Consider the following 24,357-nt stretch of genomic DNA (forward strand, 5'->3'; position numbering starts at 1 on the left):
CGTGCGACTTTTTATGTGCGTTTGTCTTCAACTTCATATATAACTTCATATTTCGTCAGCCTGTCCTTGTCATACTCGTCATCATCATCACCATCACCATCATCGTCATTGTCATCGCCATCGTCTCATCATCATCATCATCATCATCATCATGTGTCTAATTATCTTGTGTCTCCATCCAAGTCATTTTGTCATTCCGACATCACAGTATTTGTCATTTGTTGTGTGCTTCCATCTCATTCCTGTGGATGTGTTGTGTTGTGTTCTGTGTGTGTTGTCTGTATCTGTGTCATGTACCTCTGTCTGTCCTCCATTCATACTCATCATTATCATCATGATTACCATCACACATCATTGCGTGACATGTTTCATCTCCTTTGGAGTGGACGTTCCATGTTCCCCATCAGTGTTGGTCTGTGTTCTACCTGTTAAACTCATTCAATGTGTTTCATTAGTACAGAGATTCCCAAAGTGGGGTCCAGGGACCCCCAGGGGTCCTTGAGGGAGTTCCAGGGGGTACCCAGCTAAATGGATAGTTAGGAACCAAATGGACCCTTATGGGTCTGTAACTCAGTGAGTGTACACATGGAACCATTTGTACACTCAGAGTTAAATTAACAGTGATTTTACAATATAAATTGGGGTCTCAGAGATATAAATGCCATTAAATGGGGGTCCGTAGACTAATGCATGTCAAACTGGGGGTCCTTGAAATTAAACTGGTTGAGAATCACTGCTAGAGCCGTAAAAACCCTGGCATATCTCTTCAAATGGGGGTCCGCGGGTCAATTTGGGGGTCCTTGACATGAAAATGTTTGGGAACCCCAGTGTTCTACCTGTTATACTAATTGAATTTGTTTGTGGACAGACGGAACGCCACCTGAAGCAGGAGCTGCACCTGCGTTTGGCCGAGGACTAAAAGGTAGGAGGTTTTTCTGTTATCTTCATGTCTGACTGTTTTTTACTCTAATGGTTTTTATCCTGATTCCACAAAACAATCTGCAAAATCATGACTCTTTAAATAGTTAAACATGGATTACAAAAATAAATGGTACAACTAACCTTTACCTTCATGACCCTCGCAAGCTCTGCAAACTTGTAGATCGGCTATTTGTGCCATTTAAAAATATATATATTTGAAAGTATAAAATTATGACTCGCATGGCCTGTTTGGGCTATAGTACATTATTTACTTTTCATTACTGGTCATTTATTAATTAATTGTCATATCTGCCCTATGCATTGCCTTTATGAATAGGTACATAGAAATGTAATTTTGATTACACAATTAAATCGTTTTTGCACGACGAATTAATTAGACATGGCAATTAATTTAAATATATATATATATATATATATATATATATGGTGAGATCTAACCCTAACCTTGTGCTGGTGTCTCAGGCAAGCCCACGCCGTCCCCCGGCGAGGGCAGGGGGCGGGGCATAAAGCCCGGCGGAAAAGGCCCCACGCCGCCAGAGGAGCCAGGCTTCGGAGGCTTCAAGCTGAAGGCCGTCCCTCTGAAGTTCATCAAGAAGATCCAGGACATCGTGCTGTCCGAGTCCGACTCGCTGGGCTCCGCTGCCAAGTTCGAGTGCGAGGTCTCCCCGTCCACGGCCGTCACCAAGTGGCAGAAGGACGGCAGCAACCTCCGCGAGGACCCCAAACACAAGTTCACCAAGGACGGCAAAGACAGCACGCTGACGGTCGTAGACGTCCAGCTGTCCGACCGGGGGGAGTACACGTGTATCGCCTCCAACGCCGGTAAAGAGATCCAATGCACGGCCAAGCTGATCGTTCAAGGTATGTAATAATTTCAGGGACGTGCACACATAGACATCAAAGGGGGCTTCAGCCCCTGCCCTTACACCCGTCTGTAAAACAACTGCCCTCTCCAGACCATGAATGCAGCATTTACTACATGGTGAAAGAAATACAAATGCCACTCCTCTCCTTTCCATGCCATGCTGGAAGGCAGCATTCAGGAGAATTGCTTTTTTCCCCCCGAAGTCTGCTGAACTTGAACACAGTATTTTGCGTTGAACCAATTTGTTTAGAAATCCATGTAGTTACACCTGCATCTCCACTAGCTAAAGAGTGCAGGGTTGCGCCTCGAAAATAGCGGATCTACAAGCTCACAACGCGTTGCAGCGTGGCGCGTTGTGAGCTTGTAGATCTGCTATGTTCGCTATTTTTGTCCAAAAGTGCCCTCTTACGGAATTTCAGCCCCTGCCTCTCTAACACTCTCTGCACGTCCCTGGTTCATTTGTCTTGTGGGAGGAAAAGGTATTATATTATGCTACACAGTGTTGTTTACATTGGTTTGATGATCTGTAAGTCTACATTTTTGTTAAGCACGCGACCCTCTAGTCTCATAGGACATTTCTTTATAATTTAGCGAACATTCTTTGAAAATAGCAGATCTGCAAGTTCTTGTCACGTGGGGGAGGGGCGTGGGATATGTTCAGCAGCATTGTTCTGCCCTGAGATTTCGTTAGTTTCTGTGATTGGACATTTTCAATAAAAAGATTTTGAAACGAACGAACGATAGTTAGAAATAGCGTTAGTTAGAAATGACGTTTGTTGGCCATGTGTAATCTGTGATTGAACATTTTCAATGAAAAGATTTTGAATAGAAAGAAAGAAAGAAAGAAAGAAAGAAAGAAAGAAAGAAAGAAAGAAAGAAAGAAAGAACAATAGTTAGAAATAGCGTTTGTTAGAAATGACGTTTGTTGACCGCGTGTAATTGAACATGTTCCTCTCTCCCCCATGCAGAGCTGCCCGTGGTGTGGACCAAGGAGCTGCCCGAGGTGACGTCCACCATCAAGGGCCAGTCCATGTACCTGAGCTGTGAGCTCAACAAGGAGAAGGACGTCATCTGGAAGAGGGACGGACACTTCCTGGTCAAGAGGGACGGCAAGTGCACCATCAACGTGATCGGCCTGGGCCATGCCGTCACCATCCAGAACTCCACGTTGAAGGACGCCGGAAAATACACGTGTGAGGTGGACGGTCAGGAGACCGTGGTGACCTCCTCCCAGGTCACGATCATCGGTAAGCCGCGTCATCAGTGCCCAGCCATACCCGAGGCGGGGTTGGCGAAAGGGCCTTTCTGTGTAGAGTTTACCCTCACAAAAACATGCAGTAATCCTGGTCTCTAAAACGACCTCCCCCTGGCCAGCCTTGGCGCCTGATGGAGGGGAAAGGAACTGGTCGGAATAACGTGTTCCTTCCACGCGCTATGTCCGGCCGGGGAAACTCCCCCCTATCAGGTGATAAGAAGAAGCTTGGACTCCTCATGCATAGAAGGAAGCATGAGGTCAGTCCGCTGCCCCCCCCCCCCCCCCTCCCCCCAGGTTGGCAGAGGAAATGATTAGATAATTGACACTGGGTGAAAAAATAGGTTGCAAAATCGTGGTATAAAAAAAGAAAAATCACACCCGTGTGAAGTGAGTGGTGCAACTCCGTGCGGGGGTTCCCGGGGGGGGGGGGGGGTTCCAGACCCCCAGGAACGCGCCCAGGGGGCCGGCCCGGTTCCGGCGTGCCGCCCCGCATCCGAAACGGTTGAGAAATGACAGAGTTAAACAATCATGCTGTTTTCGTGCTCATACATACCCACCCAGCCAGCCAGCTACCCACACACATAAGTCCGTAAGGGAGTGGCTTGCACCACTCAAAAAAAGATAATCGGTAAGAAGTTAGGGCAGCGTGGCAGAGCCCAGCCAGGCCACTGGTGGCCACTGTTGGTCAGGAGTCAGGACGGTCACATTTTGATTTATTTTCAGTCACTCGTAGGCTAGCCCTTTTGATTCAAGTTTCATTTATTTTTATTTTTTTTGTCATATTTTAGCAATCTGAAAAGTTTCAGTGTTAGTCTAATTTTAGTCAACTAAATATCAACATATTTTAGTCGGCTAAATCTACTGTTGATTTTGTCGACAAAATGTATTTTGGCGCGCCGTAATGGCTGATTTCACACTTGGGTTGCATGTTTGAAATAGACGATCTACAAGTTCACAACGGGTCACGCTGTGGCGCGTTGTGGGCTGCTAGATCTGCTATTTTCAGAGGGAAGTTTAGTCACCATAGCTTAGTTTTCATTTAGTTTTAGTCACCTGTTTTTGTCACCATAGCTTAGTTTTCATTTAGTTTTAGTCACCATAGCTTAGTTTTCATTTAGTTTTAGTCACCTGTTTTTGTCACCATAGCTTAATTTTCATTTAGTTTTAGTCAGTGACAAAAGGAGGTGAAAAGGGAATAAAGGAGCACTTTTAGTCATAGTTTATGTCGACAAAAGTAACACTGGGTGGCCACCAGGGGGTGCAATTGTATGGACAGGAAACCTAAACACACACACACACACACACACACACACACACACACACACACACACACACCCTGGAACAACATATTTTCAGATGGGGGGTCGGCGGCCCAATACATATCATTTTTGGGGGTCCTTGACATGAAATAGTATGAGAACCACCGTTATAGGTATATGAGGTTTTTCCAGAAAACAGTTATTTCTTTTTTTAGAATCTGCCTCAGGTCTATAAAGTTTATACATGTGAGTAATAGGGCTTTTACTTCTAGTGATTTTTACTAGTTGACTAGTTGTTTAACTACCTATTATGTAAAAACTGTACATTGGTGACTATAATCTAGCATTCTACCTGATCTTGAGGCCTATCAACTAGTCAACTAGTACCAACAAGGTCAACTAGTGGATTTACTCGTCGACTAGTTGAATAGTCGACTAGTTGAATAGTCGACTAGTTGAATAGTTGACTAGTTGCTTAAAGTCCTAGTGAGTAACACACATATGCCACCCTGCGTCCCGCAGAGATCATCACTGACTGGCTCTCCAAGCCTCTGAACAACTGTCACGTGAAGCCCAAAGCCACGGCCGTGTTCAAGTGCGAGCTGGTCAAGGACACGGAGGGCCCCATCAGGTGGCTGAAGGGAGACGCCGAGCTGAAGCCGTCCGACAAGGTGGAGATCACGAAGGACGGCAAGGTGCTCACTCTGACCATCAAGAACTGTCAGCCCGAAGACGTAGCGGAATACACCGTGGAGATAGAGAAACGGCCTTACCCCGCCAAGCTGACCCTGGGAGGTACTGTCTGTCTGTCTGTCTGTCTGTCTGTCTGTCTGTCTGTCTGTCTGTCTGTCTGTCTGTCTGTCTGGGCTATACTGACAGAGCGTTATGTTTCCAGAGCGCGAGGCAGAGGTGCTGAAGCCTCTGGCCAGCATGGAGGTGACAGAGAAGGACGACGTTACGTTTGAGACAGAGATATCGGAGGATGATATTCCAGGAGAATGGAAGCTCAAAGGAGAGGTTCTGACGCGATCTCCGGTGAGATCACGTTCCTTCAACCTTCACAATGCCCAGATCTTTAAACACGTGACAATTACTGATACCTTATTCAGCTGTGAATTGTATTTAAGCGGTTCTACACCAGAGGATGTGCTTTACTGTCATTATTGCCACGACAGTGATGCGGTTAGGAAGGAGGCGCGCACGACACAGACACACACACACACACACACACACAAACAAACGCACACACATGGGACTATTTTGATTTCAAAATAACAGACGTGTGAGATGATCCAGATGGTGTAATAATGCTCTGTGGTGTGATGCTCCTCGACAGGTGTGTGAGATCCAGATGGAGGGCACCAAGCGCAGGTTGACCCTGAAGGCCGTGCTGATGGTCCAGGCTGGAGAGGTGACGTACACGGCCCTGAACGCCCAGACCAACGCCATGCTGACCGTCAAAGGTAAACCCAGTGAAAGAGTCCTCCGCTATAAGGGCCGACCGCCCCGCCTCACCGCTGCCCTCGCTATATGGGGTGACCGCCCCGCTCTGCTTCACCGCGGCCCTCGCTATACGGGCTGACCGCCCCGCTCTGCCTCACCGCGGCCCTCGCGGAGTTAGCTAAAATAAAGACATAAGGTCCGCTGTACCTTTTTTTTTCTCCAATAAAGTTGTTTTGCATGAGTGCGGACCATATAGCTTTATTTGACATAGGTGGTTGGCGTGGGTGTCTCATTCCGTTTGTATCCCATATATATATTTAAAATGAAGCTTGGGTTGTTGCTCAGAGACTGAGTCGGACTCGTCACATCACCGGAAGACAGAAGAACAGCTTCTCTCCCAGACGCTCCACGTGGGTTACGACTGTCTGTCTACATGTTTATGATTCATATTGTTACTGTCTGTCTGTCTGTCTGTCTGTCTGTCTGTCTGTCTGTCTGTCTGTCTGTCTGTCTGTCTGTCTGTCTGTCTGTCTGTCTGTCTGTCTGTCTAGCGTCGACATGTTTATGAGTCATATTGTCTGCCCATCGTGTGTCATATGTCTGTCTATTGTGTGCCATATGATTCATATTGTTACTGTCTGTCTGTCTAGCGTCGACATGTTTATGATTCATATTGTCTGTCTATCGTGTGTCATATGTGTCATGCTGTCTGTCTATTGAATGTTTATATGTTTGACGTGTTGTGTCCCTGTAGAGCTGAAGAACATGGACTAAACTGCACAGGGAGGGTGTTGTGTGTACGTGTACTTTAAGTCTGCTGGGTTCATTAGGTTGAACGAGTCACTCTGCCAAGCAGCCCGCCGGGCTGTGTTGTCAAAGTTTGTGTTAATTTTTGTTTTGTCGTTGTATTGTTGTTGTTGTGTTGTTTGTGCTGTGCTGGCGTTGCGTCCCAGCCCAGCCCTGCCGTGTTGAACAGTACATCCCCTAACCCCCTCCCCCTCACGCCTCCCAGAAATGGAGCTGGCCTTCGTTGTGCCTCTGAAGGACGTGAGCGTCCCCGAAAAGAAACAGGCCAAGTTCGAGTGCCGCGTCAACAGGGACAGGGTGTCAAAGGTCATGTGGTACAGGGGGGATGACATCATCACCCCGGATCAGAAGTATGACATCATCGATGATGGACAGAAACACATGCTGGTCATAAAGTGCTGTGAGTTCCACGACGAGGACCAGTACCGTGTCCAGATTCTGGGTCAGACCTCCACGGCCAGACTCACAGTGGAGGGTAAGTGTTAGAGGAGCACTTCTAACCAGTGGTGGAACGGAAGAAGTACAAAGTAAAAAAAAAAATCAAACTTTGCCAAATTATATATAACGCTAAATATGATAAATAATTATCCATCCATCCATCTTCAACCGCTTATCCGTAGTCAGGTCACGGGGGCAATAGCTCCACCAGAGAGCTCCAGACTTCCCTCTCCTCCAGAGCAACATTAGTAACTTCATCCTGGGGTAATCCTGAGGCGTTCCAAACTAAGGCCAGTTTGGAGATATAATCCATCCATCTGGTCCCAAATGGTCTTCCCGGGGGTCTCCTTCCCGTGGCTATGCTACATAATTATAAAAAATATAATAGAAATAAAGTTAAAGTACTTCAGTTGCTTTCCACCACTGATTCAGGACATTGTTTAACTGAGCTGGTCGCATCCCTCTCTCTGAGACTAACTCCTTATATGGACGTGCCCTTGCTAACATCCTGTAGGCATAAGGCTCAAGTTCATAACGCCCATCAAGGACCAGACCGTGAAGGAGGGCAAAACGGCTCGCTTCGAGCTGGAGCTGTCGCACGACAACGTGCCGGTCACGTGGTACCGCAACGACGCTAAGGTCCATCCCAGCAGGACGGTGCTGACGCGCGTCGACGGCAAAAAACACACTCTGGAAATGAGAGAGGTGACTCTGGACGACACCTGCCAGGTCAAGGCCGAGGCCAAAGGCATTCCGTCCATGGCCAACCTGACGGTCATAGGTATAACCACGACCTGTGTGTGCTCATCTCTCTCTCTCCATCCCCTCCAGCCACACTACCGCCTCACGTATACCCCGTCGGTCATCCACTGACCACAGCCCATCGTTTGTTTGTTTGTTTGTTGGTTGGTTTGTGTTCGTCCTCCTGGTTTCCGTGTTTGTCATGGTGTCAATTCATGTTTGCCGTCATGTGTATGTTGTGTCTTTTTTTCATCCACCCGTTCGTGTTGTACAGTACATCTGTATCTGATACAGTAACAACAAGCTCACAGTTCCCTGACCGTTCCTCTGAGATCCAACGGATGATTTCATCCCCCATCCATCCCGCCCCTCCATCCATCCTTCCCCTAATCATCCTAACGATTGTGTCACCGGTTGTCCCGTAGAGTATTCGTTGCACTACATATTCATCTGGGACTGAATGACGTGGTGTTCCTTCCCTCCCTCCAGAGGGCGACGCGTACTTCACGGTTAAGCTGCAGGATTACACTGCGGTGGAGAAAGACGAGGTGGTTCTGGACTGCGAGCTGAGCAGGGAGGTGGACGTGGTGTGGTACCACGACGAGGCCCCGGTCAAAGCCTCCAGGGTGCTGTCGGTCAGGGCCGAAGGCAAGCGCAGGATCCTGACCATCAGGAAGGTGGAGGACGAGGACAGGGGGCAGTACGTGTGTGACTGCGGAACGGACAAGACGAGCGCCACGCTGAACATCGAAGGTAACGAACGCTGCAACGGTTCATTTGAGATCCATCCGTTTCATCGACATAATCTCGCCCACGGCTGCCGCCGGGCGCTCCCCAGTTAAAAAAAATACATCCTCCTCCTCCCTCACCAGCCTCCATCCTCTTCACCTCCACCTCCTCCTAATCGCCTCTTGGTCAACCCTTGCATTCTCCATATAGTGGTTTTCTGTTGACGTTTTCCATTCCATCACCATCTTTCCCCCACCATGGTAGAAATGCTACAAGAGTTCTCCCAACTTCATCTGTATGTGTCTATGTATGTGTGGGCGTTTTCTTCTTGTGTGTCTTAACATGTGTCGTTAAGTTAACCTGAACGACACACGTCGTTACACACACGTTAACCTTTGACCTCTCCTGGACGTCAGCTCGTGACATCAGGGTGATTCGCCCGCTATACGGCGTTGAGGTGTTCGACGGCGAGACGGCTCGCTTCGAGGTGGAGATCTCTGAGGACGATATCCACGGCCAGTGGAAACTGAACGGAGAAGTCCTCAGTCCCTCAGCCGTACGTTTACGTTCTACTGCATTATCTAATAATAATAACCTGCAGTTCACTTTCAATTTAGACAAACATCTTTTTACAACTTTTTACAATTTCACACGTCCACCGTGCTCAACTGAGCGTCTGATATGATGTGACTGAACACAGTCCCGCTGTAATCACTTATGGATTCAAGTTCTCAGTCTCCACTGATTTCAGTCATTTGCACACCGAAAACAGCAGAACTACAAGCTCACGAAACGTGACGCTGCAACGTGTTGTGAGCTTGTAGATCGGCTCTTCGGTCATTAGGCTTTTCGGTCATTAGTTATGTTAAGATGAAAGAGTATTTGAAGTGATCAAACTAGCTATAGAATCGAATACAAGTTTAGCAGCATCTTCCAGAAACATGAATTGATGGTCTCAGTTAAATGTCATGATTTCTTCAGCTGGCCGGCCCTATAAAACACCATTTATGTTGCTTTATTCCGTGAATCACGCTGTTTCCCTGAAACCTGCTGGTTCTGCAGGATGTTGACATTGTGGAGGACGGAGCGAAGCACACCCTGATCTTTTACAACTGTAAGGTCCCTCTGACGGGAGAGTTGACCTTCACCGCGGCCAACGCCAAGTGTTCCGCTAACCTCAAAGTGAAGGGTGAGATTTCACTTCATGTAGTAATAATGAAGCTAGCGTCTTTACGAGGACAAATCAAACTGCTCTTTTCATGTACGTCTTCATCGTCGCTTCTTCTCCCGTGTGAGTCTTTTTTTTGAGCGGTGCAAGCCACTCCAAACATTTGACCGCGTGTGTCTTATTTGTCTTATTTGTCGGCACAGTTTCGTTAGTCCATTTGTCCATATCTGCTGCGGCCACTGAGCGGTGCTGTGGAGCAGCCTTGAAATGAACGGACAGGCATTTTAACATTGTTCAGTTCACATAGCTTAATGAAATGAACTCATCAAAGGCACCGCTCACTTTGCACTGGGTGAGATTTTTATATATTTTTTATTTCGCTTTCTGCTTTACAAAAAACACAACAGTGCTGACTGCATATAGGGCAAATCACTGTTGCATTTTGAAAAGCACGAATGCGCTCTTCTGTTAGCCTTGCAGGCGTCCTGGCGGTTCCTCAGCGTTCCGTGTGATGCTAACTGTGTCTCTCTGACTCTAACAGAACCTCCCGTTCAGTTTGTCACGCCGCTCAGCGACGTGTATGTGTATGAAAAGGACGAGGCGCGGTTTGAGTGTGAGGTTTCCCGAGAAGCCAAAAGCTTCCGCTGGCTGAAGGGAACTCAGGAACTGGCGAGAGGCCACGACGAGAAGCATGAGCTTCTGGTGGAGGGCAAGAGACACTCTCTGCTCATCCGATCAGCCAGATACGAGGATGAAGGAAAATACATATTTGAGGCCGAAGACAACAGAACGGCCGCAAAACTGGTCATTCAAGGTGAGCAAAGAAGACTGCTGCTTCAATGCTCTCGGTGAAAACATATGGAAAAAAAGGTACTTTCAAAACATTATTATTATTATCATCATTTATATATGAATTTATCACGGTCAGGAATCCGCCTGGAGTTCCTCAGGCCCATTAAAGACGTCACGGTGAAGGAGCGCGAGACGGCCGAGTTCAGCGTGGAACTGTCCCACAAGGTGCCGGTGGTCTGGTACAAGAACGAGGCTCGCCTGCACCCCACCAAGGTGGTCCACATGTGGGACCAGGGGAAGGTCCACACGCTGGCCTTCAAGGAGGTCACCATGGACGACACCTCCATGATCAGAGTGGAGGCCCTGGGCAAGGCCTCGGAGGCCATGCTCACTGTCATCGGTCAGTCAGTCCCCACGTGACGTCTTTAAACCTCCCGTCCAGGGAATTCTTTCTGATTAACCACTTGAATCCTATATATATATATATATATATATATATATATATATATATATATACGCTTTGGTTGACTGGAGGGAGTGCCACAGGGCTCTCTGCTAGGCACCCTCCTGCTTTGGCTCTATACACTAAATGGCATAGCTGTCAGGTGGAAACCTATAGCTTTTAAGGAAACGGGACAAAACATGGATCCTGTGTAGTTATTTTAGTCACTCACATGGCTTTTAGTCACTCGCATGGCTCCAATGGGTTGCGATGCAACCCATTGGAGCTTGTTAGATTGGCTATTTGCTCTACTTTAATACCATTGGTCATTACTGTATGGGGGGTTGAGACACAGATCTACAAGGTTTCTATCTGACAGCAGCGATATCTTCGCCGAGAATAAAAAACAACCGCTTGCTGAGATTGGCTACTTTTCTCGGATGGCTCTCCCCGCCAGAATAGGGACGCCATCATGCAGGGTTCATGTGGTTAATCTTGCGTAGCCACGACCTCGCCGACGCCATGGTGGCATCACACACGCCGCTGAATGTTGTGTTGTTATTCCTCCAGAGGGCGATCTTTACTTCACCACCAAGCTCCAGAACTACTCGGCCGTGGAGGCGGACGAGGTGTTTCTGGTGTGCGAGCTGAGCAAGGCCTCGGGCCGCGTCAGGTGGTTCAAAGACGGTAACGAGATCCTCCCGTCCAAGAACGTTCTGGTGCAGAGCGACGGGAAGAAACGCATTCTGACCATCAGGAAGGCGGCGCAGAGCAGCGGTGGCACGTACAGCTGCGACTGTGGCTCTGACAAAACCATGGCCACGCTGGACATCGAAGGTAACGCCCCCCGGACCAATGAGAGGAGCCCATCTATCCATCCCTCCATCCCTCCCTCTCAGTGTCACTCCTATTCCTGTCCTCGCCGATGACACGGGCGCCGTCTTTCTGTCACCGCTTGGTGTTCATTTCATGGCTCACTGTGATCGTTGGTAGCACTTTATAAGCCAACTCTCTAGTAACGCGTAGAGTAAGAGAGTAGCGACACGCTTTGATCTCGCCACAAAGTGGGTGCCTATGGGCTATAGTTCCTAACATTGGAACTATAATAAGAACATGGTTCTTATAATCCACACATTTGTTAGTAGTCTTTTTGTGGTTATTTCAAAAAATATATACCAGTGAAATATTATCGGCAATCTGTAATTGAAAAGTGACACGCGGTCTGACTTTAAGTTACTTGGGTTAAAATGGCTTTTTATAAAGTGTTACCACTTTCACGCATTCTGTCAGTCGCTCTGAATGAGAGTGACGTCCAGCTATACGCCTGATTGTTACACCACTCTATATCTTTATATCTATATATGTTTTAGCTCTATGAATGTATGTTACAGCTATATATGTTCATGTTCTTACATCCAGTTCTTCTCATCCTTGTTCTGCTCATTCTTCTCAGGTGCACCGGTCGTTCCCGGTCACCGTTTCTGTTTTATTTTCCTTTGTTCTAAGTTCTAACTGCTCCTCCGTCTGCACAATGTGTCTCTCTGCAGAGCGTGAGATTAGGTTTGTGCGCGCGCTGCACAGCGTTGAGGTAACGGAGACAGAGACGGCCATGTTTGAGACACAGATCGATGAGGTAGAGGTCCACGCCAACTGGAAACTGAAAGGGGACGTTCTCCTCCCCTCTGCTGTAAGAACAACACCACCCCAACAACTGCAAACAAAGACCCCTCCCCTCCTTACCTACCCCACTAGTTTCTGCTCATGTTGTTTTTACATTTCGAGAGCTGTGGGCTGGAAACTTTTCAATATGTATAAAAACCCACATTATTAACCACGCACACATTTTATACAAATAGTTAAATAGAAAATAGGTCCTATGTGACCCTGTATGACCCCGTGTGACCCCTGTATCACCCCGTGTGACCAGGACGTGGAGATCAAGGAAGAGGGAAGCCGACACATGTTGATTCTGTATAACTGTCGCCTGGACATGGCGGGAGCCGTCCACTTCCAGGCCGCTAACGCCAAGTCTAAGGCCCAGCTCAGGGTGAAAGGTAACGGAAGAACCTCAATGTGAAGACTCCATCTCACCCTCCCTAGCGCTCACCTCCTGAGACTCCATCTCACCCTCCCTAGTGCTCACCTGTTGAGACTCCATCTCACCCTCCCTAGCACTCACCTTCATGAGACTCCATCTCACCCTCCTCGGGTTCACCTCATTAGACTCCATCTCACCCTCCTCGGGTTCACCTCATTAGACTCCATCCTCCACCCTCCCTAGCGCTCACCTTCATGAGACTCCATCTCACCCTCCCTAGCGCTCACCTCCATCTCACCCTCCCTAGCGCTCACCTCTTGAAACTCCATCTCACCCTCCCTAGCGCTCACCTCATCGGACTCCATCTCACCCTCCCTAGCGTTCACCTCTTGAAACTCCATCTCACCCTCCTAGCGCTCACCTCATCAGACTCCATCTCACTCTCCTAGCGCTAACCTCTTTCAGACTTCACCTCATTCCCCTACCACTAGCTTCCTCAGACTCCACCTCACCCCCTATTGACCATTTGCAGACCGCAGTTGTTACTTGGGTGTGTTTTTGCTACCAATAATACCACAATGTTAAGAGAGTGCAATTTACGATTTAACAAAGCTGTAAAGCGATTCTAGGTTGAGGTTCATTGTTTGCTCGGTATCCTGGTTTCAATGTACAGATTGTTATGTTGTGTATTGTTTAGAAATGATGCCTTTCTGGGTTCCCCTGTGATCCTAGTCCTCTCCCTGCATTCTATTCTATGTACAGTTTGTGATTACCTTGCTTACCTCGCCTGTAAGTCGCTCTGCATAAGAGCGACCGCTTAATGCCTAAATTAATTGTAACACTAACACACACACACACACACACACACACACACACACACACACACACACACACACACACACACACACACACACACACACACACACACACACAGTCTGAGTGACATGTGACTGACTAACATGTGATAATAAGATGTTAATAAGATGTGACTGACATGTGCCTAGCTAGATAAAGTCTGTTTATCAATGTGAATTAGATTTAAACGGTCAAATGTCATCAATGTCTTTGTATTTTTGCTATTTAGAATGTCGGTCTAATAGTTTTTTAAGTTTTTTTTTTCTTTTCTTCTTTCATTCTGTTTCTGTTCATCAATTTCAGTTTAGTTTTACGTCTGTTTTGCCAGTTTAGTTTTCATTTTTTTGTGAAAATGCTTAGTTTGTTAGTTAAAAAGGGTTGTTTTGTACGAATGCCCTCAGTACAACTGGACACAGTCTCTGGAGATGGGATTTATAGCACTATGGACACACAGTGGACACTCTGGAGATGGGATTTATAGCATTATGGGGTGTTTGTAAGTAAGGGGCCTGGTTCAAAAGGATTTCACTTTTCAACCTAAATACTTCACAAAAAAAACTATGGACATTTTGTCCATCATTTTAAACTGTTTCATTTAGTGTAGTAAACACACTATAGTAGTCATTTCGGTTAACTAAAAGGTTATTTTACAGTGTGTGTTCAACTCTAGTTTGGGTTTAGTCAACTTTATCAAACCATGGCGATCACTCCCACATCAGATGATGTGAGTTTGAGCAAGGCACTGAACCCCCAGCTGCTCCAGTGGAGCTGCTTAGTGGCCAACAGTATAAGACTGTGGTCGTACTAGTGGTCAGCTCCCAGGTTTTAATGTGTGCGTCTGTCTGTGCGTCTCTATGTGCAGGGCGTTGCTGAAAATGAGCACTTGTGCTCAGCTACTACCCTGGGTAAATAAAGGATAAAAAAGAAAAAAAAACTCTGGCGATCACTCACACATCAGATGATGTGAGTTTAAAGGGGAATTTCTCCCTAAACCTTTTTTTTACAAAAGTAAGTTGATAATTATGTATATTGACCAAAAAAAAAAAAAAAAAAACATATAGAGGAGCTGGGGCTGCAGCTGGAGATGAAGCTGGGGCTGGAGGGGTCTAACGCTAGAACTCAATCGCGCAGTTGTTTTTTGTTCACATCTGTTCTAGATGATGTGACAGCAACACTCCATGCATTGTTGACACTGCACTCTTCCTGGTCTACGTGAGCTGATGTTAGACCCCCCCAGCAGCAGCCCCAGCTCCAGCCCCAGCTCTCTTATATCTTTATTTTATTTTATTTTGGTCAATATACATAATTATCATATTACATATTATACATATTATCAACTTACTTTTGTAAAAAAAGGTTTAGGGAGAAATTCCCCTTTAACTTCATCAAACCTTGGAGATCACTCACACATCAGATGATGTGAGTCCACAGACAGTTGTTCCTCTGTGGATTCAGGCAGCTTTTCAGCCTAATGAGTGACAAGACACACACCTCCCCCTCCCCCCCCCCCCCCTTTTATTCATTAAGATCCCTGTTAGCTACCTCCACCAGAGTAGCAGCTACCCTCCCTTGATGTTTCCCCTCCCCCCAATGGGGTCCTGGACCCCGGGTTGGGGTTCCTATCCGTGCACCTCCTTGAGTGTCAACTCGCACACCTCCCTTCCTCTCAGTGGAGCTAGCTGTCTGTCAAATACAGAATGACAGCTGGCTGCTGCTGATGATGATGATGTCACACCAGAGGGTGGAGCTATACCAGATGCTGTAGTATCCAGCAGTGCTGCTGGTGCAACGTAACAAAGTTCATGTACTCTGGTAGTACTACTGTACTTTATGGAGGTATTTCTACTTTACTTCAGCATTTCCAAGTTCCAATACTCGTCCTTCAACTCCACTACGTCTCGGATTCAAATACTACATGTATTTGAAAACCGTAGTTACTGTACTTTGTTATACTTTGTAGATTTTTATTATTATTGCAAAAACATACATTACATTATAATGGACTTCAAGCTCTACTGTATATATACACTCCATTCAGTTGAAAATAGCCGATCTACAAGCTCTGCTATTTCCAATGCTGTTGAAAATAGCCGATCTACAAGCTCTGCTATTTCCAATGCTGTTGAAAATAGCCGATCTACAAGCTCTGCTATTTCCAATGCTGTTGAAAATAGCCGATCTACAATCTCTGCTATTTCCAATGCTGTTGAAAATAGCTGATCTACAAGCTCTGCTATTTCCAATGCTGTTGAAAATAGCTGATCTACAAGCTCTGCTATTTCCAATGCGGTTGAAAATAGCTGAACTACAATTAAGCTCACTACAGATCTGCTATTTTCAAATCCTTTTTTTAATACATTTTATAACTCGACAACAATGAGTTATTTTACTTTTGGTACCTTTAAGTATGATGCCGATACTTTTCAAATTTTACTCAAGTACATTTTAAGTAAAGAAATGTATTTTTTTCAGCAGTAGTGGCAGATCTTAGTAGAAGTAGCAAACCCACAATGTAAAAATTGAGTTAAAGTTCTGTATTGATGTGTTTTACTTAAAACAGTAAAAGTACAACAGCATTGGCAACAACATATCAAGTAAAAGTAGTGACATCTTTCTAAATGTATCCACTTTTTTTGTTTTAATATCTTGTCTACAAGCTCAAGTTCTGAGACTTTTGAAAGTATTAAATAGGGCTTTATTAGTTAAGCCAGTGGTTCCCAAACTTTTTCATGTCAAAGGACCCCCAAATTGACACTTATTAACCCTGCAGACCCCCATTTGAAAAGGTATGCCAGGGACCCCCATAAGAGAAGATTTCTATCTCTGGGATCAATGTTAATTTAACTCTGAGAGTGTACACAAATGGAACCAAATGAACCCTAATGGGTCCATTTGGTTCCATTTGTACACTCTCAGAGTTACAGACCCATAAGGGTCCATTTGGTTCCAAACTATCATTTAGCTGGGGACCCCCTGAGGGTCCCCGGACCCCACTTTGGGAACCACTGAGTTAATGTATGTTTTGCATTAAACCAAATCTATAAAGTAACTAAAGATTTTTTATTTTTTTTAATAATTAGTAAAACAGTTCTGAGATGTAGTGAAGTATTGAAACATGGAAATACGGTGACGCAGCTCACGTGGCATTAAGCACCTCGTTAGAGTCAGCTATGCGAGGCAGCTCAGCTGTAAATGTTTTAGGGATCTCGTTAATCGGGGACTCCACATTCCTGACAGTTATCTGCCAGTTAACCCCTCGCTCCCCCCCGCTGTGCCAACACACCTCACCTTAATGCCAACAGGAAGTGATGTAAGCAGGTATGTGTGCGTGTGCAACTCCTGGACATTCTGCTTTTTTTCCTGGGAAATTCCAAGCTGAGGTGAATTGATTGACAGGGACAGATTGGGGGGGGGGGTCTCCTTCTCCATCGGTTTGGCTCTCGGCCAATCGGGGCCCCAGGGTTATTTTAGAATCCACATGCCTTATCCAGAGCTGTCAGTGATTGGCAGGAGGGGAGGGCCTGACCCCCCCTCCCACCCCCACCCTGGCAGGTCGTATGCTAATGAGCCAGGGTCCCCCCCTTTCCCCCAGTGTCCCGGTGTCCAGAGACTAGTCTCTCTCAGTTGTACTGAGGGCTTACAGCGACCCGTCACATTCGACTCAATGCAGGAATATTGAGACAACTTTTATTGGATTAACTTTTCTGTGGAGCTGTGGAGGATCTTTTTGAGTTTTATTTTTTCGGGGAAAGGGGTTGAACTCAAACTAAACCATGTCTTCTCCCCAACCCCAACCCGAAGAACGTATCATCGGCCTCCAGAGGCCCTTGTGTGACGTGGTGGTGACGGCCGGTGAGACGGCCACCTTCGAGTGCGAGCTGTCCTTCGAGGACATCCCCGTGGAGTGGTTCGTGGCAGGCATCAAGGTGGTGGCCAGCGAAAGGGTGAGTTTTGATTGATTGATTGATTGATTGATGTATTAACAGTATGCAGAATTACAGTACATTTCAAGCACAACTCAATACAAAAAAACTGTTAACTGTGAGTGGACGACACCATAAAGCATTACACTTGAAGCCTCGCTAAACGGCTTAGTGACACCAACGGACTGAGGCCCCACTGATCTACAAGCTCACTGCAGATCTGCTATTTTCAAATCATTTTTTTATACATTTTAAAACTTGACAACAATGAGTTATTTTACTTTTGGTACCTTAAGTATGATGCTGATACTTTTGTACTTTTACTCAAGTACATTTTTAATTTAGGACTCCTACTTGTAACAAAGTATAATAATATTCAGTTTTTTACTTGAGTAAAAGTAGCAAAGTAGCCTGTTTAATGTCAAGGACCCCCAGTGTGATAAGACTGTAATCTACAGTGTAAAGGTTTAGATTTAACTTTGGTGTTACTGTTACATCAACTCTGAAAGTTTACAAATGGAACCAAATCGACCCGTAAGGGTCGGTCCATTTCAACTCTCTCAGAGCTACAGACCCGCCCACCGTGACTCCCGAGGACCCCTGAGGGGTCCCCGGACCCCCACGCTGAGCACCGCTGCCTAATGATATCAATAAACATAACCTTTATTTTGCAATAATAAAAGAGCTTTTGCAAAAATATTCCCTCATAGCTTGGTCTGCGGTTGGATCAATGCAAACTGAGATTATGCATGCAAGAGTACATCGTCTTAAACAATAACAATAACAATAATAATAATTATAGTAATGTCTTAGTTTATTATTGTTGAATCCGTGTGCGTTGCTCCGTGCTTTCTTCATATAAGGCACTGCGAGGATTGGGATTCCAGACGAGCATTCGATCTGGGTATTGAGATTTTCTGCCCTGCAAGCGTTCTCCCGGTTTATTTTTAAACTGTTCCCCGAGACACCGTGAGCAGGCAGGCCAGGCAGGCCAGGAGGGCAGGTGGCAACTGCTCTTTGACGGCCTTTTAATGTTTTAAAACCCTCATAATGTGCCTTGTTAACATTGGTAAAGTAATTGTGATATGGAAATGGTGTGGGAGAAGAGAGGCCACGCCACACAGCGCAGCGCTCACATCCCCAACATAATGAAGGATTATTCAGATAGATGATGGCCTGTAATGTGATACTGGAGCTTCAGGAAGGTCCGAAGGCCGGAGAGCTTTTCTGGGCCGGCGCAGCAGTTGGGCAAGACATTTATTTTGTTGCATGTTACACGTGTCGACAAACTAAACAGCCTGTCCACCACAATTCATTTGAATGACTGGTTAGGTTAGTATAGCTGCCATTTTCACCAGTGTTTCTGTGTGGCGTGCTGGTCGTTAGGTTAAAGATTATAAGCACTAGTATGCAGCTTGTTTGGAAGCAGAGTAGCACAACAATACAAAACATAGCCAATATGCAAGCTCACTTGTAGATCTGCCATTTTTCTTTTTTTACGTTTGAAGTGGTTACCAACTTGAACCCCAGCGTCCCTATTCTGTCCATGTCATGTGTCTCTCGGGGAAAGACTGACTGACGGCGTTGTTTTTTCCTTTATTTTTTGACGATGGGTTCTCAGAATGTGTCATAAATTAATAGACAGAACATTCGGGGGAAATGAGCAGATCTACAAGCTCACAAAGCACCACAACACGTTGTGAGCTTGTAGATCTGCTAATTTCCCGGCGAATTTTTCTGATTCAGACCCCTGGGGGACTCCGGTCAAGGAAGTATACAGGGTTTAATGCACTGAGATGCTGTACAGCTACTTGTACAGCCGTTGTGAATATAGACGTAATGAAGCTACTGTATAAAGAAAGAAAATATGTGTCGTAAAACATGTGTTTGACATAATAATCTGTACTGGTTGTACTGTCTGGTACACAAACTGTATGGTTTGGTTTGTAACCACCGTTGACATGATCACAATCAGAAACACTGTCCCAAGTTTGAGTTTAAACTGAAACCGGGGTCATTATTAACACTATATAGAAAGAGTATATTGTGTCCTATAAGTATATACTATAATATCCTATTGAAGTACATGCTTCTTCAATTAGAAGAGCAGTCTGCTAATCCTGTGGTTTTCATATAAGCTCCTTGTTGGTGGAAGTGATCTGAATGCTTTAGAGAAAGTCTCTGTCTCTGTTGTTGCTGCTGTTCAAACAACATATAACACTCCCTGCTGGGAGCCATACTGTACACTGCATGGTGTCAGAGAGAGACAGAGAACATCTGCAGAAAGGAACTGTACTTCTGTTAAGTTAAGGAACTGTACTTCTGTTAAGTTAATGGAACTGCACTTCTGTTAAGTTAATGGAACTGTACTTCTGCTGAAGTGCTTCTGGAGTTAAAATGGGTCACTGCTGTACTAATTAGTGAAATACGGCCTGAGAGAGAGAGAGAGGATCTGTACATGGTGGAGTCAGGTAGCACACAGCAGGATAGGACAGGGTGGACGGGTGGTTTAAATGCAGCCCTAGCTAGCTAACCAGCTGCCTGCGTTCAATTACAGCAGGCTGACCCCTGCCTGTCACTGTCAGGACCCCCCCTCACCCCCCCCCACCCCGCCCCAGCCCAGCCATCAGCTGATTTATTATGCGTGTTTTGGTTCACAGGTGGTCATCAGGATGGACGTGCAGAAGCACAGCCTGACCATCAGGGATGTGAAACTGGAAGAGGCCGGGGAGGTGAAACTGGTGGCGAAGGACTTCCAGACGGAAGCCCATCTCATAGTGGGAGGTAAGAAGTCCTCTTCTGATCCGTCCAATACTCTGAGAGTTCATAATGGAACAAAATGGACCAGTGGTGAGGGTCCATTTGGTTCCCATGTGTATATACACTCTCAGAGTTACAGACTTGTAAAAGGGGAACCATTTGGAACCCCTTCCTTCAACGACCCCACTTTGAGATCCACTGCTCATTAAACATTTACATCTCTAAAGTGTCACAAATCACACCGTATGCAGAACAGAGTGGAAGGACTATTGTCCTTGGTGTTGACTGGTCCAGTCAGGGGAAAATTACAATAGTAATCATTCAAGGATTCATGTGATCCCATAGGTCCGGGGTCTGTGATCCCATAGGCCGGGGTCATCCAAATAACATGCTATGAATTTACTTCAACTCAGAGGATGATATTTGGGGCCTTTGTGGCTCAGCAGCACAATTCAATTTTCAATTCAAAGGAGCTTTATTGGCATGAGAAAACATAGGCCTACGTTTACATTACCAAAGCAAAAAAGTGGAACAATACAATCCAAACAAAATTGATGTACACTTGCAAGTCAGAATCTCCCTAAGAGAGCTGAAAACCAAACAAAGTCAAGCAAACCTGGTTGTTAAACAATTTACTGTCAATAACAAAAGCTGCAAGTGTACTTTAGTATTGTGTTTTTATTATCAGCACGCAGAATTCAAGCGTAATCATCAACCCATGCCCTCCTCGTCCCAATTCTCTGCTGACATATTCATGCTCACCTCTGAGCACAGGCTAGGGAGCAAATCAACAGCATTGTGGAGCATCTCATGGAGGTAAAATATATTTATATATATGCTCAATGGCAATATAAATATATTTATATATATATATGGTCATGTCTGTAGGAAGGCATTTAGCTCCACATTGCAGTGGAAGCCGTATCGTATCTCTGGCATACCGCTCTGAGGCTTTTGCTGGTTCCTCTGGTAAGTATTTCGAGGTCCGTGGATTCTCGGATCGCGCTCTCTCAGGGCCGAGAGGCTACATCAAATCAAAGGGCCTGCGTGCGTCCCCCCCCCCCCCGTCCCCCGTCCCCCCCCAACATTAATCGCATAGGAAGTTGCTTTACGGTTATTAGTTGTAGGCTACAGGCACACAGTAGGCTGCGATCACAGCCCACAATATCACATTATTATTTATATATAGTATAATTCATGTTAAATGACTGCCTGTTTAGGTCTGTCTCGTTCTTTACGTATGTAAAGAATATGTGCCATGCTTATGTCTTTCTATGTGTATTTTAATTTAAATTGTTGCCTTTTCAGGTCTGTCTCGTTCTTTACACGCCCATGTAAAGAATATGTCATGCTTATGTCTTATGTCTGCCAAATTGTCCCTTTCTTTATTTTTTAGTTGTTTAGTTGTTGTTTTTTTGCTTATTTGCTGACCAAAGCTTATTATTTTGTCAGATGATCAGATAAACGTCTATGTTAGTACATATAATTATAAACTACACACAGCAGACGAAGTGCGTTGTGGCGCTACTCTAGATCCGCTGTTTTCAATCACATTTAGTTAAATGTGATCTCTGAGGGGTCGGGACCCCTCAGAGGAGGGAGGGGAGCAGAGGTCTCCCCCCGGGACCCCTCAGGTCTCCCCCCGGCCGCTGGACCCCACTGAGCTCCAGCTCCTCTGTTAACATGACTAACCCCCTCCCCGTACCCCCCGTACCGCCCCTCGGCCTCATCCAGAACCTCCGGTGGAGTTCACGGTGCCTCTGGAGGACCAGACGGCCGAGGAGGAGGCCACGGCCACGCTGGAGTGCCAGGTGTCCCGGGAGAACGCCGTGGTCTCGTGGCTGCGGGACGGACAGGAGGTCCGAGCCAAGAGCAAAAAGTACGAAATCGTGTCGTCTGGGCGCGTCAGGGCGCTGCGCGTCCTCGACTGCACCATGGACGACGCCCGGACCTACACCTGCGACGCCAAGGACTTTAAGACCTCCTGCTACCTGGACGTCATACGTACGTACCACCATAATGTCTGCTTTTACACTACCAAGGTTCAATGGTTTAACTTAGGAGAGAAACCATTCACCTGTACCGTAGTTATACAGGCACCTTGTCATATTAAATGCTGTAGAACTCAGCCCACAGTGTTTGACATTAAAGGACCACTTTCACTACCATTTTCTTGCTCATTTTAAGAATTTAGCTTGCTCTGTGTGCGTCTCATTGGTTCGGCAGTGGATCCTAATCCCCAGTGATGTCATCGATGGGGGATTCCCAACCCCCATCCAGTGACATCATCGGTGGGGGATTCCCAACCCCCATCCATCCATACATAGAAACTACAGCCTTTCTCTTTGTGGAAGCTGAGTATTCTGAAAATAGAAAATTAATCAGGAAAAAAAGTTTCACATCTTGTTTGAAATGATCAAACCTTCCTATCGATGATGTCATTGGTATGCAGGTTTGGCCCCTCCTCCTCTGAGACACAGACTGAACAGACATTGGTGCCATCTTGGTAATGAGCATTAGAGAGGGCCAATTACAGTGAAGATCATATGGTTGAAAATGCGTGGAGTGGTCCTTTAAGATAGAAAACACGACAGTAATTATAGAGATCATAATGATGATAAATCAGTTATGATCTAATCACACCAGCCTGGAAATCATGATGATGATATGGAAATGAACCTGCACTACATTCTAGTTTACACCGTTTGGAAATTAGGTGCAGTTGTTATTTTTCTGGTGTGGTTTAGAGAGAACAGAAGGTCCCTGGTTGGCATCCCGGCACCACTCTGTGTCAAAGTAAACCTGAGCAAGGCATTCAACCCCCGACTGTATTGACCATCTGTATTGATTCTGATTCTGAATAAAAGCAGTTATTCAGAATCTTTTCCAGCAGTTAGGATGGGTAAATGTCTCCCTAGCAGTTAGGAAGTTAGGATGGGTAAATGTTTTCCTAGGATGGGTAATGGACAAATTTCACAGAATTATGTACTGAGACAAACATATAAAGAATGGAGACTAAAGTAATTGTTAGTAGTGTGGTTATGGCCACAGGGCAACCACACTACTTGTTATTGTCAGTTTATTATGTCGTTTATGTATAGATTTATTAATAGATTTTGCCATTATTACATTATTATGATGTATGACATTATGACATTATGACATTATCAGCATCTGTACTTGTAGAACATCTGGCAGTGTTGATTTTGACAGGCACATTTTGATTTAATTTTAGTCATAGTCTTTTGAATAGTTTATTTAGTTTTAGTCACATTTATTCACCTGGAATGTGTGTTAGTCTAGTTTTCTCCTTTTATGCTGTCGTAATGACTGATTTTACACTTGCTGAAAATAGCCGATCTACATGCTCACACCGCGTCGCAGAGAGACGCATGCAACCAAGCCTAAAATGACTTGTGTCTTTTACTTATACTGGATCTCTTGTCCACTAGTCCCTTCCTAACATGTTAGTCTAGTTTTTATTTGTTGACGAAATTGTCAATATATTTAGTCTTAGTTTTGGTCATCATAGCTTGGTTTTCATTTAGTTTCCATTTAGTTTTCATCAGTGAAAAAAGGTAGTCGGCGGATATTGTTCCTCATAGTTTTAGTCGACAAAATCAACACTGAAGTCTGGTAAAAATGTATTACATAGAGTCAACTGACACTTGCAATTGCTAATATTATTCTGTATTGGCTTTGGCTTCCATGAGGTCCAATGCTGTGTTGAAACTAAGTGTGTGAAGACAGTGACTTGTGACTTTGGGGCTGAGTCAGACCTCCTGTGGTGTGACGTCCTGTTGTCAGTCAGCCTGTCAGTCACAGCTGCTGCTGATGTCATGTAACCCTCCTGAACTCCTGTGATTGACAGCTCCACATGTAGACTTCTCCGTCCCGCTC

The 24,357-nt window shown here is 45.6% G+C and overlaps 1 protein-coding gene across 1 annotated transcript in view; it reads left to right on the forward strand.

Annotated features, from left to right (window-relative positions):
- ttn.2 (titin, tandem duplicate 2) overlaps positions 1-24,357 on the forward strand; it is a 267,448-nt gene that overhangs the window by 125,463 nt on the left and 117,628 nt on the right. Inside the window, exons 86-94 of the mRNA XM_079517777.1 lie at positions 60-153; positions 869-922; positions 1,405-1,803; positions 2,776-3,054; positions 4,844-5,116; positions 5,217-5,356; positions 5,658-5,784; positions 17,576-17,718; positions 20,358-20,481. Coding sequence (XP_079373903.1) covers positions 60-153; positions 869-922; positions 1,405-1,803; positions 2,776-3,054; positions 4,844-5,116; positions 5,217-5,356; positions 5,658-5,784; positions 17,576-17,718; positions 20,358-20,481 — 1,633 coding nt within the window. The remainder of the gene's footprint in view (positions 1-59; positions 154-868; positions 923-1,404; positions 1,804-2,775; positions 3,055-4,843; positions 5,117-5,216; positions 5,357-5,657; positions 5,785-17,575; positions 17,719-20,357; positions 20,482-24,357) is intronic.

The sequence above is a fragment of the Electrona antarctica genome (genome assembly GCF_951216825.1).
Source record: "Electrona antarctica genome assembly, chromosome: 13".
In the NCBI taxonomy this organism is placed as follows: domain Eukaryota; kingdom Metazoa; phylum Chordata; class Actinopteri; order Myctophiformes; family Myctophidae; genus Electrona; species Electrona antarctica.